Source organism: Ailuropoda melanoleuca, chromosome 12 (genome assembly GCF_002007445.2).
Source record: "Ailuropoda melanoleuca isolate Jingjing chromosome 12, ASM200744v2, whole genome shotgun sequence".
NCBI classification, from domain to species: domain Eukaryota; kingdom Metazoa; phylum Chordata; class Mammalia; order Carnivora; family Ursidae; genus Ailuropoda; species Ailuropoda melanoleuca.
In genome coordinates this window covers 17,526,347-17,545,531 of record NC_048229.1, presented here as the reverse complement: position 1 = coordinate 17,545,531, position 19,185 = coordinate 17,526,347, and the positions used below count along the sequence as shown (strand labels likewise).

The following is a 19,185-nucleotide window of genomic DNA, read 5'->3' as shown; positions in this document are numbered from 1 at the left end:
GGTGTTGCAACCAAGTTGTCACGGGTTTCCCCGCCCCTTCAGTGAACCAATGGGAAGCAGGCCCCTGGGAGCGTCCCGCCTTGGGGCGAGAGCCACGGACCAATGGAAAATGGTGGCTGAGCGGTGGCGCGGCCGGAGGTAGGTGGAGTCACCCCGGGACCTGGACGGCAGCCTGACGGGGTCAGCTTCGGTCGAGTTGCCCGGCGCATGGCTGTGTGGGGCGTGGGAGGCCGCCTCGGCCTGCGCCGGAGTGTCGGCGCCGGTTGGCTACTGTGTCCCCGTTTCCAGAGCCACCGCCCCCCGGGCGTGAAAGACGGGGACGGGTAAGTGCCTGGCTGGGAGGGTAACGCGGATACCTGCTGTGAACTGTGGTGTCGTCGCCATGGTGACGTCACATCGCTGTGAGGTCACCGCAGCAACCGCCGGGTGACGTCCTCTCTTAGGCCTGAGCGGTCACGTGGCCACGTGGGCACCGTGGAAGCCAGAGACCAAGATTTCTTTGCGCAAGTCCGAAGGAAGCCCAGCTGTCAGGCGTCATGGCAGGGCAGATCCCACGGGGGCCAGGAGGGCCATCTTGCCTGGCCTCACGGGCGGGGCCTCAGTTCAGATTTTGACCTATCTCCAATGCAATTTATACCTTAAGACGCAGAGATACACCCACACGATCTGAAGATGGCTGTCGTCATAGACTCTTAACTTGCACCCCATTCCTGGACCTCAGAACCATGAATTAATAATGGATCGATATATTTCATAGATCCAGTAATCGAACGTTTTGAATAACTTCCTAATGCCATGTTTTAGTGTCAAAGCTTGTATTAAAGTTGTTATGTTGCAATTTGAAACTGCCAGAATCCGACTCCGTTGTAGCAGTTCCTCATTCCCCAGTATACCCGGAGCTTCACAGAATTGGAAGTGGCCCAGATTGCTTTCTCTCCGAGAAGCCAGGACTGGGTGGAATAGAGGATAAGAGTTTGGGTGGGTAGGGGCGCCTGGGTGGCACAGCGGTTAAGCATCTGCCTTCGGCTCAGGGCGTGATCCCGGCGTTATGGGATCGAGCCACATCAGGCTCTTCTGCTATGAGCCTGCTTCTTCCTCTCCCACTCCCCCTGCTTGTGTTCCCTCTCTCACTGGCTGTCTCTATCTCTGTTGAATAAATAAATAAAATCTTTTAAAAAAAAAAAAAGAGTTTGGGTGGGTAGAAGTAAGGGTGGAGGTAAGAGTTTGGGGGGAGTAAGGTAGTCTTGGGCATGAATCCCAGGCCTATGTCTTCCTTCCTGGGTGACCTGGGAAGGCAAGGCTCATCCTGTGAGCTGCAGTTTTCTCAACAGTAAAATGAAGGCCATAGGTGGAAAGATTACAGGGGTGATTCCAGGAGATAATGCCAGCAATCCAGTTAGCACAGTGCAGAGACTATGGAAAGTCACCAGTAAACTCTTTCCGTGAGTATTTATCGAGCATGAGCTACTCCGCAGATATGGATGTGGGCAAGACACAGAGCTTACCCACAAAGGGCTGAACTAGGAAGAAAGGAAGGGAATTGTCAGCAGAGATGCCAGCAGAGGAGGGGTGAATGCTGCCTCTGAGGCTACAAGCAGCAAGTTGTGACCCACTGAGGGAGGTGTCATACTGGGTAAGCCATCCCCACTCACCACATCTTGATGTCTATTTCTCTTCAGGCCACAGTCTTCCTTGAAGACACCCAAGATCCCCAAGATATACACCAAAACAGGAGACAAAGGTAGGGGGCGAGTGAAACATGCAAAAAAAAAAAAAAAGAAAGAAAAAGATAGTCACCTCCATCTGAAAGTTCTGCCAGATCGTTCGAAGTCATTAAAAATTATGTAATGGATCTCAATAAATATCATCAAATGTGATGTGAAATGAAAGATGCCTAAGATATATACATACATATATACGTATGTTTTAAAAATACATATATATTTTAAAGATTTATTTATTTGAGAGAGAGAACACATGCCTGAGTGGGAGGAGGGGCAGGCAGAGGGAGAGAGAATCTCAAGCAGACTCCTCACTGAGTGCAGAGCCCAGTGCTGAGCTCAATCGTACAACCCTGGGATCATGACCTGAGCTGGACACTTAACTGCCTGAGCCATCCAGGCGCCCCAGATGCCTAAGATATATTAAGTGATAAAAGTCAGTTGCAGAACAATCCATGTAATTGAAATCCCCTTGGATAAAACCGTGTGTATTATATGTGTATGTATATATGTGTTCAGATAGGCATAGAATACTCCGAAAGCTTACATCTTGGAGTATTACCTGGGAGAGCGAGTGAGTTTTGAGAGAGGGGAATGAACACAAGGGTTTTCATTGTTTATGGCACATACTTTTATTCTATCCTATTATTTTTGTAATGAGCATATATTACTTTGATTATTTAAACAATACCAGAACAGCACGCCTGGGTGGCTCAGTTGGTTAAGCGTCTGTCTGCCTTCGGCTCAGGTCATGATCTCAGGGTCCTGGGATTGAGTCCTGTGTCGGGTCCCTTGCTCAGTGGGGAGCCTGCTTCTCCTTCTGTCTGCCGCTCCCCCTGCTTGTGCGTGCTCTTTCTCTGACAAATAAATAAAATCTTTAAAAAAAAATAAAGAGTACCAGAACATAACATACAGAAAAAAAGTGAGATGTGGAAGAATGTGTCAGTGTGACCCATTTTCTGAAGTTTAAAACTGTGCACATCACTAGTGTATGTGTATTTGGGGGGGGGTCTCTATTTATGTAGTAAAAGGACAAATGACATGCATAGGATGTATGGGAAGTACTTAATGCCACCGAACTGTACTCTTAGAAATGGTTAAAACGGCAAGTTTTACGTGACGTATGTTACCACAATAAAAAAATAAAAAGGAAAGAAAATGTGCATTGGGACAACAAACAGAAGGTAGTGTTGATGCCCTCCATCGGAGACCCCTAAGGACAATATAGTCAAGTTGGGTCAGTTAACTCCTTACGTGGCACACTGTGGGCTCAATGAGAAGATGCTGGAAAGGACTCATTATAGGACTGGGCTTCTGTTAGGTCACTGGGGGAGAGTTCCAGGAAGTGGGGCTTTCGCTCTGGATTGGATGCTGTCAGGAAGCAGGACTAATTCTGGTGCGCCTGGGTGGCTCAGTCATTAAGCGTCTGCCTTTGGCTCAGGGCGTGATCCCGGAGTCCTGGGATCGAGCCCCACATCGGGCTCCTCCGCTGGGAGCCTGCTTCTTCCTCTCTCACTCCCCCTGCTTATGTTCCCTCTCTCGCTATCTCTCTCACTCCGTCAAATAAATAAATAAAATCTTAAAAAAAAAAAAGGAAGCAGGGCTAATTCTATGGTTGGGTTTCTTAAATCACTTTTAGCTACAAGGTGGGAGAGACAAAGGGAGGCTAAAGCTATAATTGATAAAGGAGCAGCAGTCCCTCGCCTTAGCCAGAAAATGGGGGTGTTCGGTCATTGCCCCAGTTTGGACGGTGTTCTGGGCTCAGACGTGATTATGGAGGCTCTTGTTTTGGTCTTGATGTGTCACAGTCAGAGTGGGCCATCAGATGGTGTCCTGTGAACTCATTCGAGTTCCAGCAGGAGAGCTCCACAGCCCACCTGTGAGCGCCAGGCCCGCTCCTGGCTGTGGGGAGCACGTCTGCTCTTTCTCCGTGGTTAGGGGAGAACGGCGGCAAACTGGCAGAGATACAGAGGACTTCGATTTTATGTGACATACAATTATCTTGTACACATAATATGTACCTCTGCATCTTATTTCTTCAGCAGGATGGTTAGTCCATGATTTTGAGGCTTGAAATAGAAGCGCGTCAGGAAAGAAGTGAGGGGAGTTGCTACTTAGCAGTAGCAACCGAAAGGGGGTACGTGGGGGCTTCAGGGACGCTGATCATATTCTAGTTGTTAATCTGGGCGCTGATCACAGGTGTATTCAGGTAGTGGCGGTTCCTCAACATGTGCACTTAATTTTTTTTTTTTAAAAGATTTTATGTATTTGAGAGAAAGAGCCCGAGCGGGGGGAAGGGCAGAGGGAGAGAGAGAATTTCAAGCAGACTCCATGCTGAGCGGGAAGCCTGACGCGGGGCTTGAGCCCAGGACCCTGAGATCATGACCTGAGCCAAAGTCCAACGCTTAACCGACTGAGTCACCCAGGCCCCCCAACTTGTACACTTACGATTTAAACACTTTCTGTGTATATGTTATACCCCAGGTGGAAAGTTTTTTAAAAAGAGCATATCAGGAAAAGAAAAAAAATCTGTATTTGAGTGGCTAAACATTTTTTCACAGGGTTTTCTAGCACCTTCACTGGAGAAAGGAGACCTAAAGATGACCAAGTGTTTGAAGCCGTGGGAACCACAGATGAATTGAGTTCAGCCATTGGGTAAGGCAGACGGGGTAGGCCTTGAGGTTGAGTTTGAATTGGCATCAGTCAGTGGAATTCACGTGAAGCGCTCGAGAGTGCTGGCTGGTCCCTCGGGCTGCCAACCCTCGAGGACCCCGCCTCGGCCTGGCAGCTCGGGCGTGTGGTCAGTTCCACAAGGCTCCTGGGCTGCAGGCTCCTTTCCCTCCCTGCCCTGCCTGCTCCTGCCTGGCATCCGTCCCACGCCACGTGAAGCTGCCTCGCCCTCCATCCCCGGCTCCCCCGCCCTTCAGGCGCGTATGCTTCTCAGTAATGGGCCTGACCAGGTGAGATACTCAGGACGGGTAATGGAGGTGCAGGGGCCCTGCCAGCAGAGGACAGAAGACAGACGCTTTGGCCTGTGTGTGAAGGCGGGAGGGAGAGACAGACACAAGATGAAGTAGGCAGAGGGGAAGGGAGGTGAGGTGCGCACCTGCTGTTAGGATGAGCACATCAACCAGCCATCGTCCCCAGTCCGTGCGGGCAGGAGACCGGGGACACCTCCACGTGCCAGGCACGGCTCAGCAGAGCGCCACAGCTCACGTGCTCCGTGGAGCCCACGGTCCGAGGGGCTGGGGAGCAGACACACTAGCTAGAGGGACGTCTGCAGGCGGTGGGGGCTGATGGAGCAGCACCGAGGAGGGGCCGACACCTCGCCTGCGTCTCGGGACATCCTCAGTGACGACATTCCTGGGCACCTACTTTGTGCCAGGAGGGAGGATGCTGCTGTGCTCAGAGCGGACGGTGTCTGGCATGCAGAGTTGTCCCACACTAGAAGACAAATGACACGGTTGTTTAGTTCTGACTGTGAGATGGGTTACGAAGGTGTGCTGGTGGTCCTTCATTGGCCCTTTTGAAGCTGTTCTCCACCCTCGTCTTCACTGGTATGCCCAGGAGGTGGCCTGCAGCACGTAGTGACGATTTCGCCCCTAGCCCCCTCGTCCTCTGGCTTCCGGGCGGGTCCAGCCAATGGAAGCACCAGCAGGGGATGGGACATTGGTGGGGACAGATGTGGGAGCATTTCTGCCCCTGTACCCCAGTGACTCTCATCCAGCTGGCTGCTTGGCTCCTGGCGGTGGCCCCCCTGAGGTTCCGGTTCTCCTGGGGTGGTAGCGCCTTCGACCCTTCCTTGCCCCTTCAGGCCCCTGCTTTCGCTAATCTTTGCCATCCATTGTCAGTTTCCAGAACTCTTCTCACGCTCTGTTCGTAGTCCCTCTGCCAGCCTTTCGTCTAGGAACCCTGTGAATGTACTGCTGACTCTTTCCTGCCAGCACCCTGCCTGGTGCAGAGAGAGGGAGCAGCGTTTGGAGGGAGGCAGGGGCCGGGGTCCTGACCTGCACCGGAGGTGCTTGGCTTTGCCCGTCTCACCTGCCTTACCAGGGAACTCCTCCTCAGCCTTCAAAGTCCCGCGTCCTGCACCGCTTGCTCCAGGAAGCCCTCCCTGAACCATAGCCAAGGCCAAAGTTTCCAGGACTCCCGCCCGCTCCTCCAAAACCCTGACCTCAGGGTGCACCTTCACATTCAGTCACGTGATTCCTGACCCACATCTCCCTCTCGTGCCGAACAGAGCCCGTGTCCCTTGTGCTCGTGCTGAGCTGCCTGGACCGGGCAGAGGGGCCACTGAAAACGGAAGTATTGACTGGATTAGTAACGAGTATAAGAAAAGGCATTTTGAGCAACAAACACCCCCTAACCAAACGAAAGGTCCTGACGTTCTCGTCAGCAAGAGAAACAAAACCGTGTGTGTCAGAGCTGTGTTAGCTAACTGACCTGCCACCGGCCAGCTTGCTGCCTTATGCCCAGGACATTATATTCTTTTCTTTTTCCTCGTAGGTTTGCTTTGGAATTCATCGCAGAAAAAGGCCACCCATTTGCTGAAGAGCTTCGGAAAGTGAGTAGCAGTGTCTCGCCCCACGCTGGGATACTTATCTGTGTGGCCAGGTGGCCGTCACTGCGTTTGCCATCTGACCATCTCTTCCTCTCTGTGCCACCTGGGGCTAGTAAGCCTCTTTCTCTGGGAGCCTCAGTTTCTCCACCTGCCAGATGGGGAAACACATCATCCTCCCTCCCAGGCGAGTGGTGAGGATAGCACCAGGAGGGGGAAATGTAAAGTGCAGTGGACTTGACCCAGGGCGATTCTGCGCCCCCAGGGGACGCTCGGCAATGCCTGGTGTTATTTTTCGTTGTTACAGGCGGAGGCGGGGCGCTACTGGCATCTAGGTGGCAGAGGCCAGGGATACAGCTAACATCCTGGGGTGCACAGGACAGGCCCCCGCAACAGAGAATGGCTTGGGCCTGAACGTCAACAGCCCCTGGGTGGAGAAAGCTGAGAAGGCCAGCTTCAGTAAGCCCTCAGCCAGGGGACTTTATGGTCATTAGAAGGCTCTGACCCATAGACCGGACTTCAACAGTGGAGACAGGCATGCCCCTAGAACGCACAGGACAAGGTTACAGTCTACAGGTTGACCTGAGACTGGAAGCTGCTCCCTGCCGGATCGACCCTCGGCTCGCTTCAGTCCTCCAGGCCAGGCCGGAGCCCACTTAGGCTCCTGGGAGCAGACAGGGCAGTGAGGGGGCTGCAGAAGGATGGGAGGCTTCAACTGCCGGAACATTCTGTGAATGAGGCACGTTCTGTGTGTTGGGGGATGGTTTGCAGCCTCATGACGGAGAACTTCATATCCACCACGGTCATTTCTAGATGATGTGCTTATCTCTGAGCAGAGTTTACAGAGGGAAAAGGCTGGGGAGAGGGGCCAGTGATGTGATGAGCCTACCTGTGCTTTAGGTCCCTGTCCTCTGGGTCACAGCTTCGACATCACCTCCTCTGGGGCCCGGGCTGGCCACCTGGCCTCCAGCGGGCACCACGGTGTCAAATGGTCTGATCCGTCAGTCTCCCTACTGGCCTGGGCCCCCCGAGGGTGCAGACCGTGACTTTTTCACCCGGGAGCCCCACCAGGGCCCTGCTAGCTGGGCCTCTGGAAGAACACCAGGCCACCCATGCACTGCTGTCCTCACAGAAGCCCGTGAGCTGGCGGTCAACGTCCACGTGGCATGGGGCCAAACTGAGACTCTGAAAGGGCCATTTGCCCAAGGCTCCCCAGCCGGGAACCAGCAGAGCTGAGGTCCAATTCCCTAAGTGGCGCCAGCTCCCTCCAGTCCTGGGGGCCGATGCCGCAGGGGCTAGCCGCCGGGGCGGTGTTGTTACTCTGCCTCCCTCCGAAGCCCCAGCTCGAGTAACTCACCCAAGTGGCAGCCCAGGGAGGGTTCCGGTCCACTGCTGGGTGGGAAGCTTCTGCTGTCCTCCACTGTGTGCTGCTCCTGGCATGCTGTCACAGTGGTCACAGACCCCCACCCACCCCACGGCCCCCCATGCAAGCTCGAGTGGACCCTGGCTAGGCGCAGGGTCAGCGGTGGTGTTTGTGGGTGTGACTGGCACAGGCGCCTGTCGGCCTTTGTCATGCAGGGGCTGACCACGTTCTCCCAGGTACTTGTCCTTTATTTAGAAAGCACCGTCACGTTTGGTGTCTTGGCCCACCTGTTTTAGGTCAGAAAACCAAAGCTATCAGTTGAGGGAAAAAGAGAAAAACCTCACGGGGCCCAGGCACAAGGGAGATGAGGACGGGGTGAGAAGATACTCATCACTGGGCCGTCACTGGGCGCTTGTCGTCAGTGTAACCCAGATATCCCTGACGGACCCAGGCCCCCTCTCAACAGAGCTGGCGTCTGAGGCAGATGTGCTGAAGATTTAGCAGACTTTGTTAATCCATTAGCCTCCAAATGCCGGCTAATTAAAGTTAACTTTGGATAGGCCCCGTCAGGCCAGCCCCTGCGCGCCTTGCTGGCGTCAGGTGGCATCTCTGCACGTGGAGTCCCGTCATCTCTGCTCAGCTCGCGGGAATGGATCTTCATTCTCGCCTTCTGTGCTTCCCCAGATCCAGTGCTCGCTGCAGGATGTCGGCTCTGCCCTGGCCACACCGCGCTCCTCGGCCAGGGAAGCTCACTTAAGTAATCTCTCTGTGCTTGGAGGGCCCCGGGAAGGGCTTGGGCCCAAGGGGTTGGGGCTCTGTCCTGGGTGTCACCTGGGTCCCCTGGCAGCCTGGTCCCTAGACCCCAAGAAGGAAGGACCTCCTGAGCCAGTAGGAGGGGTTTGCAGAGCACCTGGGCAGAAGGGACACGGGCGGTTTCCTTGGTCTGGTGGGCCATGGGTCTCATGGCTGTGTCCTTTTGCTTCTCCACCCCTCAGGGCATGCCACATTCGAGGCAGGGCCCATTCTGGAGCTGGAGCAGTGGATCGACAAGTATTCCAGCCAGCTCCCCCCGCTCACGGCTTTTATTCTGCCAGTAGGTACCGAGTGGTCTCAACCAGGGGTGGCTGCAGGCCAGATGTATTCACAGAAACACACAGGCATTGACTGAGTTCTCTCTTCAATTTTTGCTGGTGACAGAAGCTGTCCCCCAGCCTCCCAAGTCCCCTCCAGACCCTCACCAGTCTCTCCCCACCCCTGCCCACTTTGCCTTTGGCGGGGGTTGCCCAGCGGGTGCGCCCCTGCAGGGCCCCTGGAAGCAGAACACTGCCCGTTGGGGTGCAGGGCCCTCTGTATCTGTTGGCCCATCTGTCTGCCATGGGCACACCTGTCCCACCCCCTCCCATTTCTCCCCCACTTCCCGTGCTCCAGCCAACACCCACTTTCTCCTTTCAGTCTGGAGGCAAGAGCAGCTCCGTGCTGCACTTCTGTCGGGCTGTGTGCCGCCGAGCAGAGAGACGGTGAGGGGGCTAAGGGAGAGGGTGGGGGGCCCGGTCAGAGCAGCAGGCAGGCCCAGGGGGGTCGGCTCTGTGCTGTCCAGCCAGCCATCGACAGACCTTCACCTGCCCCTTCACCATACCAGGTGGACACCAGCCAGACCAGGTCTCTGTCCTCAAAGCCCTGCGTTACGGAGGGGAGACAGTGACCTAGGAGCAGACGAATGACAGATGATGTCACCATATCAAGAACAGAGCTTACAGAGAAACAAGAGGTTACGGGTGAACAGGGCAGGAGGCCAGGAGGCGGCCCTGGTGGGTTTAGCTGGTTATTGATAATTCCACCACTCACGTGGCATGAAAGTCAAAAGGATATTTGGTGACACTCTCCCTCCCCGTACCCTGGCTCTGCATCCCTGGGGGTCAGTGTAAGCGGGGCGGTCGGAGCTGGGCTGAGGTGAAGGGAGGACCCCACACCTCAGGAGGGTCTCTCCCAGGCACGCTGTGTGAGCCAGGAGTTGAAGGCTTGGGGGGCGGGGTGGGACAGTGTGCAGGGCGAGGGGACAGCAAGGGCACAGGTGCCCGTGCACTGAGTGGACACAAAGGAGGCCGAGTGTCTGGATCCAGGGTGAGAGGGTGTGGAGCACGACGAGGCCAGGGGCCGGGCAGAGCCTTGTAGGCGCAGAGGGGTCTTCCTCTGTCCTCAGAGCCACAGGAAGCCATGGATGGGTTTTAGGTCGTGGGGTGGCATGAAGGGACCCTGCTGGCTGCTGGGTAGAGAAGGGCCCAGAGGAGCCCCCATGGCTGTGGGGGGTCCAGGGGGGAAGCCAGCCGCTTCACCAACACCTCTAATGCAGAGTCAGGGAGAGGAGGGGCCCCCAAAAGCTCCTGACAGCCTTTTCAGAGAAACTTCAAAAGAGCTCACTGCAAAGCCTGCATTTGCACCACTCAGAGACCAGCTGCCACCCAGCCTTCCAGAGAAATGGAAGTAAAGCAGCACTTTGATACGATCGGCAGGGCTGTGCTGGGCACTTCCTATTCCTTATTTCGTTGCTGCCTTACGATTGCCTTGGCAGAGGGGGTGGTGGCCCCCAGTATACAGGAGTCAGGAAATTGGAGCTCAGAGAGGGGACATCCTGGCCAGGGAGGTCAGCCACCTGGTCCCCAGCAGAGTCCAAACCTGAGCTCTGTCCACAGCCCCACATCGTAAAGGTTTCATCTCTCATGAAAGGCTCTTGGGTCCAAGTGGTTTGCCAAAGAGATCCTGGGTAACAGAGCTCTGGCCTCAAAAGAAAAAAGTCACCATTTATACAAAACCATCCACCTTGACAATGCTCGTAGCAAAAAGTTGGAGAAAGCCAAAGGCCCAGCAGTGGGGCTTAGTCGAGTGGAGGATGGGTCCTCAGGGCACGAGACAGGGAGGTGGACACGTGTCTGTGGGATGAAAAAGCCCCTTGGGCAGGGGCCACAAATCCAGAGCCGTAGTTTGGGGGCAGCAAGGGTTCTGCGGCAGGGGGGACAGGCAGGAGGGGCCTAACAAGGGCCTGCCACATCAGAGCTGCTCAGCAGACAGCAGTCCACTGTCTGGGATGTCTGCACCCAGACCGGCAAGGAGCTGCTGCGGGCTCTGGATGTGCTGGTGTGGGATGCAGCCCTGGGGCCCCTGGAGCCAGGGTCCTGGGATGTACGTGATAGTGTTTCCTCTCCTTCCAGCGTGGTTCCTCTCGTCCAGATGGGTGAGACGGATGCTAACGTGGCCAAGTTCTTAAACAGGTACTCAGAGGGAATTGGGAGAGTCTCAGGCCTCTGAAAAACTAGGCCCATTGTGGGAAGTAACAATAAGGCAAGGGGCCCCACACACTCTTTCATTCATTTCATACTCACACAGGGTCTGCGGCATGCCCGGTGCTGAGCCAGCCACAGGGATGCCGCTGAGAACAAGGCAGGCACCGTCCCTGGGGAGGTGAAGGTCTCGTTGGGGAGAGCCTATGATAAAAACCAGCGACACAAAACATTAAAACAAATGGACGGTGTGAAGCAAGGGGCCCACTTTCAGGTTTGAGGGACCGGGGAGCTCAGGCAGGGATCTCTCAGCTCCTCCCTGCAAGGCCCCAAGACCATGTGAACTGAGAAGAGACAGCCTGACCAAGCCAGCTCAGGGCCATCTGAGCCCAGGGCCCCCGCACAGGACCCAGTGAGCTGGGCCGGCCCAGAGAAGGATCCGCTGGATTCTGTTTCAGCCTGGGCTCAGGTAGTCCCAGTGTGGGCAAGGTCAGGGCCCGGGGGTAGGCTGAGAACCCAGGGGCCTCTGGGAGCTGTCCTGGGTGTCCAGAAAGTGACTTCACAGCCAGGGTCTGGCCCCTCGCTGTGGTCACTCTTCCCACTGGGATATGACCTGACCAGCTCCAGTCTTCCTGGGAGGTGGGTAGGCCCGAAGAGAATGAGGGAGGTTCCGTTCATTGTCGCAGCAGCGACCTTTGAGGGACATTATAGTTGTGTAGTGTGTGGGCTGAGCCAATTCATCCCCTCGGCAAGGAAGGCCGCACTGAGCAGATGAGAAACAAGTATGTCACCACCCCCCAGGAATGGGGGATGCCCAGAGCAGAATCTCTTCCACTGCTCCCAACCCCTACTCCCAGAGAGACAGGCAAGCATTAGGAGGAGGGGCCTTGATCCCAGTGGGGGCGTGGGTCAGAAAAGGTTCCAGCAGGACCTGGCATGGAGCCGGCCCCAGACAGTAGGATTGGGCCCGGGAGAGGTGGAGGGTGGTGGTTAGTGCGCGGCATGAAGACAAGGAAAAGTGGGGGACGGTTGAGAGGTGGGCGGCTTCCTGAACTCACTGCAGGCACCCTAAGGGCAGGCTGGGTGTCTCAGTTTGGGGTGTCTCAATCCTGCTCACTGGAAGGTGCAGAAACCAGTCCAGGGTGGGGCCCAAAGCCATCAGCCCTGTGAGGTCGGGTGGGAGTAGCGGCCTCGTCCAGCAGGAGCCGCCCCAGCCCTGGTGCCGGAGTACAGAAGCTGGCCTGCAGGGCCATCCATCACGCCCAAGTTGGCTGAGCACCCGCTGTCCTGCCCAGTGCTCCTAGGGCGTGTGATTTATATTTCCTCCTTGAAGGCTAATATGGGAAGGACCCAGTTAGCATTGATCTCTCATTTCAAGTCATCCCGTTTACTTCTCTCTGCCCCTCCAGACTCAGCGACTATCTCTTCACGTTAGCCAGATACATGGCCATGAAAGAGGGGAATCAGGAAAAAATATACAAGAAAAATGACCCATCGGACTGAGCCCGAGGCCTGTGGAAATAATGCAAAGGCAGAGATCTGTAGACCCCTCGGAGATGAAGAGTTTGTCCTTCCTGTCCTGATTCCTGAAGATCTCAGCCAGGGGGGCTGGACGACACTCCTGCCCGCTCTTCTAGGCTGTCACGGGTCGTAGAGGAAGCGGGAATGAATGAATTCAGTATTGCAGAAAATAAGGTAAAGTGATTACTGCAAGGAAGAGCCACAGAAGAAAAATAAAAGTGGGCAAAGCTTGAGCTGTGTGCGTGTGTGTGCACACGTGCGTGTGTTCGTTGAGAGAGCCCTTCCACTGCCAGCTCAGGTGGCGTAAGGATTTGGAACGGTACCAGAGGCCCTTGGAGACGGAACTGTGATTTAGCTGTGCCACAGGGGCTGTAAGTGTCCCGTTTATAAAGGCAGACAGGATTTGGAAGTTTGGTCACCTCTGAGCCACCATCCCTGCCTATGTTGGGGGGGAAGGACAGCCGCAGACACTCGAGGTATGCCGGTGTGTGTGGCAGGAGTGCAGCCCAGAGGGCCACCCCCTCCTGGAGGGGAGCCTTCCTTCCTCAGGGAGCTGAGGGACTAGGGGCAGAGACCCTGGTGAGAGGAACAGCACTGCTCAGAGGAGAACTTCTTTCTCTGCTGCTTTCAGCCTCTGAGATCCATGCCACGGCTGTATTTTATTTCTCTCGTCACCCCTGGCCCCCCCCAACGCCCCCCCCCCCACGAAACAATGCTGTCAGTGCCAGCTGTGTCCTTGGGAAGGGGCTATTTATGCAGGGCACGGAGGCGGCCCTGAGAGTGTGAAGGCTGCACGCTGCTAATTGCAGGAAATGAGTCCGGAAGGGCAGGCTTTTGCGAACTGTCAGGGCCGAGACGCAAGGTGAACTCAGTTGGGCAATCACTCACTCCCCGAGCCCCTGCTCAGCGCCAGGCACCAGCTCGGCTGGGGGAGCCTGGTCACCCTGGCTGTCCTCCTTCCCAGTGGCTCCGCGAGCGCTAAAACGGCCAGTCACGTGCCGACTTTGGCTCTCATCCTCACCACTGTGCCTGCTAGTCCGGCCGAAGGAACAGGTACGTCGCATCCTGCTGGGCCCCTTGGCTCAGCCCGGGAGGCGAGGCCGCGGTGGAAGCTCCCCCAGGGGTCAGCGCCAGGTCTGGTACGCGGCAGCCGCTCGGTGCTGGCGAGCGGAGCTGAACCCACTGAAAGCACCGGCGTGTCAGGAGAGGCTCGGCGCTCAGGCGGGGCCGGGCAGGGGCTCGCTCCACGAGCTCGCGGGGACCGACTCCGCTCACTCAGTTCCGCCCGCCCCTCCAGATCTTCCTGAAGAAGCAGGACGTAGGTACTGCAACGACAACCCCACGCCTCCGGCCAGGGTCAGACGCCCTACGAAGGACGAGAGAAGCTCTTTGAGGAGATACAGCAGCAAGTGAGGCTTCGAAACAAAGCAGTTGGCCTACTGCCAGCTCCCGGCCCCAGCAGCCCTTGCTGGGAGGGGTCCGTGTGGGCCTGACGTTCTCTCGGGGTCCCCAGGCCCTGCCTCGGCCTCGTCGCTCCGGCGGCAAACATTCCCCCAGCGACGGCGCAGGTGCGCGGCCGACGTGGCGCCGCTGGAGGGGCCTCCTGTGTTGGCAGCCCGGGAAGGCAGAGAAGGGCCACTCTGCGGGCCCAGAGGACGGACCAGTGCGGACGGGAGCTCCTCTGCGGCGCCGTACGAAGCCACAGCGGAGCCTGAAGCCCAGGGATCTGCGCGCCCCTCGCGCTCGCCGAAACGGCCTCGCGAGCCTGGAGCTAGCGGGAACCGCGGATGCAGAGCTCCACCAGCGAAACACGATGGGTACGAAGCCCGCGCTGCCTGCACGCCGCTGTCAATGCTCACAAGTGCCAGCCCCCTTGCACACTAGTGCAGGGTTGGGAAAGAGAGAGAGTGGGCTGCTTTAACTTAAAATTGTGACATCTCAGGGCGCCTGGCTGGCTCAGTTGGAGGAGCGTGTGATTCTTGATCGCGGGGTCATAAGTTCGAGCCCCATGTTGGGCAGAGAGTAGTTAAAAATAAAAATTAAAAACTTGGGATTCTTCGTGGATCATAGGTCTTTTGCATAATTTTGATTTTTAAAAATATCACATGAAAATTGTATTTATCTTGATTCCTGGGGGTTTGGGCACTCCCCTATACTGGCTCCCCTGCCTCCCCGTAGCCCCACCCGGCTTTTGGGGACACGTTTAGTACCCCTGCAGAGAGCAGCTGGTGGTTGGATAGTACATCGGAGAGAACCGCACAGAATCATCACGCCAGCCGGCACCAGGGAGGGGTTTAAACCATGTGCCGGGCCCCGATCCTGGGGCGCCACAGACATCATTCTCATTCAAAGCTCACAGCAACCCCGAAACAGCCACTCCGTGCAGGGGAGAAAACCGAGGCTCGGGGAAGCCCCTTCCTTGTCTCAGGGAGTCAGCACCAAGGTGTGGGCCCAGGACAGGGCCTTGCAGACTCCCCCTCCGCTACCCCTTGACAGCCGTTTTAATCACGACCTGGGCCGCAGAAAACAATGTCAGACGCTAATAGATTCTGCTGTCTCATTTCTCAACCTAGTTTCCCTTAACTGATATCTCCTGGCTATTGTTAATGTGCATTTCTCACCGAGTAATTTTCTCAGCCCGAACTTGTAACACATCCCAATGACAAACGTCCCGGTTCCGAATCCCCCATCAGCTGCAATGTCACCCTTGCCTCCTCCCCGACACCTTCCTCCGACAGCCCATCCAGTTTTATGATTGCTCTCTCCCAGTTATCACTACTGAACCTTTAAGAATCCAGACGCACTTCAAGTTTAATTGAATAAAATTCCTTGTATAATAAATTTCGCATGAATGCTACATAAATCAGTACCTGGAAGGATTTGTGGCTCATCCCTCCCTCCCTTCGCCCTGGCGCGGCAGTCTCCCGGGCAATACTGGACCCAGGCTGGCCCAGTCTTGCTTACTGAGAGGACTCACCTTTGTAGCCCGACTAGGTGTGCAATCTCCTTCTCTGGGAGCCCCTTGTGGAAGGCCATGCTTGAGCCCGAGCAGAGGCAGGGGACAGCCAGGTTGGGGACACCTGAGGCCTTGGGGGATGTCCCTTGTGTTCTCTCCCACTCCACAGAATCAGACACTTGAGACACTGCTGATGGAGGCTACATGCACACTCTCCCGAGACACATGTACACGCACGTGTTCACGGGACGCATACAATTTCAGGAAGTCCACGGAAGCTCCAAGTAAGAATCCCCACTTTAACCACTGCAGCCCGCTCTTGGAGCCAACCCGACTCTCAGGCTGCCTGCTCCAGCAGCCGCTTCTGGAGTTCACAGAACCCCAGCGTCGCAGTTATAAGCAGCAGCACTGGGGGCTGGCCGGGGAGGCCACTGGATGGCCTCTGATGCTCGAGACCGTGGAGGGCCGTGAACAGCAGTGAGACACACAGCTGGGCATCAGCCTAGGCAGACTCAGGTTCCAGACCAGCTCTGAAACTTCTTAGCTGGATTCATGATTCTGGGCGGGTCACTCCATCTTTCTCAGGCTTGCTTCTTCATCTGTGAAATAGGAAGGACAATATTATCTACCCCGTAGATAGAGGCCACGAAGAGAGTTCAATAAGGCAGTATTATAAGGACTTAGGGGCACCTGGGTAGCTCAGGCGGTTATGCGTCTGACTCTTGGTTTTGGCTCAGGTCATGATCTCAGGGTCGTGAGATTGAGCCCTGTGCTGGGCTCCGTGCTCAGTGTGGAGACTGCTTGAGATTCTCTTTCCCTCTGCCCCTACCCGTCCCACCCCCAAGCTTTCTCTTTTTCTAAAATAAATAATCTCTTTTTTTTAAGGACTTAGCATGGCCCCCAGCAAGCCGTTGTTTTGTTTTGTTTTTAAGATTGATTTATTTATCTGAGAGAGAGAGAGAGAGAGAGAGCGAGCACGAGTGGGAGGGGCGGAGGGAGAGGAGAGAGAATCCTCAACCAGACTCCAAGCTGAGTGCATAGCCCAATGTGGGGTTTGATCTCACGACCCTGAAATCTCCATCTGAGCCTAAATCAGGAGTTGGACGCTCAAGTGACTGAGCCACCCAGGCGCCGCAAGTTAACTGTTTTTATAGTCGTTGTTATGACTTGAATTCAAGTTCCAGCCCTGCCACTTCCTGGCTGAGCCACCTCCAGTAAATTGTTTGACCTTGCTGAGCCTCAGTCTTTATCCTTTATGACTGGGGCTGATGATTCAGCTTCCAAGGGTTCGGGGAATAAGCCCACAGGTTTGGCACATGGAGCAGCTCAAGGAAAAAAAATGTAGCTATTGTTGAGTTATGTCTTCTCCTTTTCAAAGCACTTTCAAGTAGGTCAGGCCTGGGTGAAGCTCAGAAGACCACTAAGCAGTGCCCCCGGTTGGTCTGGACTTGCCGAGGCTGGGGGACACAGGTGGCCTCGGGGGGGGGTGGCTGGTCCCAGTTAGACCAGGGGCCCTGGCTCCAGGGACACCATGCCCAAGTACTCAGTGACAGAGCAATGAGAGCTGGAAGGGATATCAGAGATCACTGCTCCCATTTTACAGATGGGAAAACTAAGGCCAAGGGAGAATTTAGAAGTAAATATTAATAATGACCACAAATCGAGTAGTGATTGTGTCTAGGCATCTTGCTAAGCACCTTACATGCAATAGTTCACTTAACTCTTCCAAGAGCCCACGAAGGTGGTACTGTTAACATCACTGTCATCTCCAAAGTACAGGTGAAAAACCAGCCCGGCTTGGACAAGTGGCTTTCTCAAGGTCACACGGCTCTAGGAGGTGGAGCTAGGCTTGATATCAGGGCCCTACGCCCTTCAACACCACGACTAACCTTTACTCAACACTCAGCTACGTGCTCAGGTGTACCCTGATGTGTCTTTCTCAGAACCCACTGACGTCTGTGCATGTATTCTCCCCATTTCACAGGTAAGGACAATGAGGCCCGGAGAGGTGAGGTCGCTTGCCCAGAATCACACAGGATCTGCTGGGGTGATGTGATGGTTATGCTGATATCCTAATAAATGGCTGACATTTATTGAGCTTTTCTTGAGCAATATGAGGAATACTCTATTGAGCAATAGGAGAGCAACTTGCGTGTGCATTTAGCACGCACTCCCCCGCCACGGCCCCTCAGGTAGATACCAGCTTTGTTCCAGATACAGACACAGAAACTGAGGCACAGGGAGAGAGCACTTTCCGGTGGGATGCAGCAAGTAAGAGGCCAAACTTGGATTCGAACTTCGATCTGTCTACCTCTAGCATGCTCTTACCTCTCCACAGTGACTCACGCTGCCTGAGGTCTCCCTGTGGGCAGCAGTGGAGCTGGGACAAGAACCCCAGTATTCAGATTCCCGTGGGGAGGCCATCTTGGGACAGTGGTGACGAGGCCGCAATTGACAGTGAAGAAGGGGAGGGGAGGAGAAGAGGGTATCGTAAACCCTGGGGGAGGGGACCCTATTGCCCCAGCTACAGGCGACATCTCTGGGGAAGGGCGAGAAGCAGGCAGCAGTTTGGGGGGCGGGGGGGCTTAGGGCAAAGACAGCCTGGAGAAATGATTGAATAAATGGCAGAAAGGCATCCAGCTGACTCAGGACCTGGGGGTGGCAGGGTGACCTGTCCCCCACCAGATGCTCCCCAGGCACAGACCCTTCGGTCCCCATTGCCGGCCATCTGTAGCGCCCACGTCGCTCCCCCAGCAAGCAGGTGCCTTTATTTACGATCACCTTGGAAGGGTCGAGCAGACATATGTTGCTAAGCGTCGTTTATTCTTGTTTATAAAATTTATGGCTTCACCTCGATTACACACTGTCAAAACGGGAAGGATTGGCCCCAAAGTCTCTTGCCGCATGACTGCCTCAGACGTGTGTACATCTGTTAACTCCGTAGGAGCTGTAGAGGAAAATAAGGTTGATGATAGCTCAAAAGCTCGCCGTCTCGTCACAAGGTGTGGGCAGCCCGCCTCAAGAAAAGGCATTGGGGTGCGTACACGGAAAAAAAGGGGGTCAGGTTCTGCGGGTGGCCGCACCAGGTGGCACCAGGACCCTGCCCCCTCCCGGCCATGGACTCTCTCGGGCCGACTTCAGGTTGCCAGGTGGGAGAGCAAAAACTTGATTCTGAGGACCCTCAGGGGTCCGGCCGCAGGACCCGGCAGCTGGAGAGAGTTCTGAGCCTGTGGCTCTCCACCCGCAGGCATCAGCGGGGACAGAGAAGTGGGGACTCTCCACTGCTGGGGGGGGGGGAATCAGAGCTAGGTACGACCTTGCAGGAGGGCAATTTGGCAGTGTATACAGAAGTCCTAGAAATGTGCATCCTTAGGGCCGGCGATTCCGTGTCTGAGAATTTCTCCAAAGGAAACAGATACGTTGCTGGAGCCAGCAGGATTTTTTTCACAGCAGAGCTGCTCATTACAGTGAAAAACTGGAAGCCGTGCCCAAAAATAGGGAGCTAATTGTCAAATAAGGAAAATACTGAACAATAAGGGGCTCTAAGAAACACAAAACTACTGAAATGGATGGTGTCTATATATTTATTACTATGGAAAAATGTTCACCATCTTTTAAGTGAAAAACAACAACAATAATCAAACCCAAGTTATACAACAGCATAGTATTGAACGGCCTAATTCCTGAAAAAGAAATAGGTGTGTGCATATACACCAGGAAAAAAATATGCAAGGCTATGTTCCATGTGTTAATAATGCCTCAAAATCACGGGATTATGGGTGGTTTTAAAT

General features: G+C 55.1%; 1 protein-coding gene across 1 annotated transcript; it reads left to right on the top strand.

Moving 5' to 3' along the window:
- The first annotated feature begins 136 nt into the window (after positions 1–136).
- Positions 137–14,500, top strand: MMAB (metabolism of cobalamin associated B). Its single transcript, XM_002921235.4, has 9 exons — positions 137–323; positions 1,680–1,741; positions 4,283–4,376; positions 6,228–6,285; positions 8,327–8,399; positions 8,638–8,735; positions 9,095–9,159; positions 10,849–10,908; positions 12,327–14,500. The coding sequence occupies exons 1-9, from the start codon at positions 208–210 to the stop codon at positions 12,418–12,420; spliced, it is 720 nt and encodes a 239-aa protein (XP_002921281.1). The 5' UTR covers positions 137–207; the 3' UTR covers positions 12,421–14,500.
- Positions 14,501–19,185: the final 4,685 nt, after the last annotated feature.

What these genes read in the sequence shown, in the direction of transcription:
- MMAB (XM_002921235.4), top strand. Translation starts at nt 208, where the DNA reads ATGGCTGTGTGGGGCGTGGGAGGCCGCCTCGGCCTGCGCCGGAGTGTC. An exon ending in GGCCAGGGAAGCTCACTTAA is followed by an intron (nt 8,400 to 8,637) that starts GTAATCTCTCTG and finishes TCCACCCCTCAG; the next exon opens with GGCATGCCACATTCGAGGCA. An exon ending in TGCCGCCGAGCAGAGAGACG is followed by an intron (nt 9,160 to 10,848) that starts GTGAGGGGGCTA and finishes CTCTCCTTCCAG; the next exon opens with CGTGGTTCCTCTCGTCCAGA.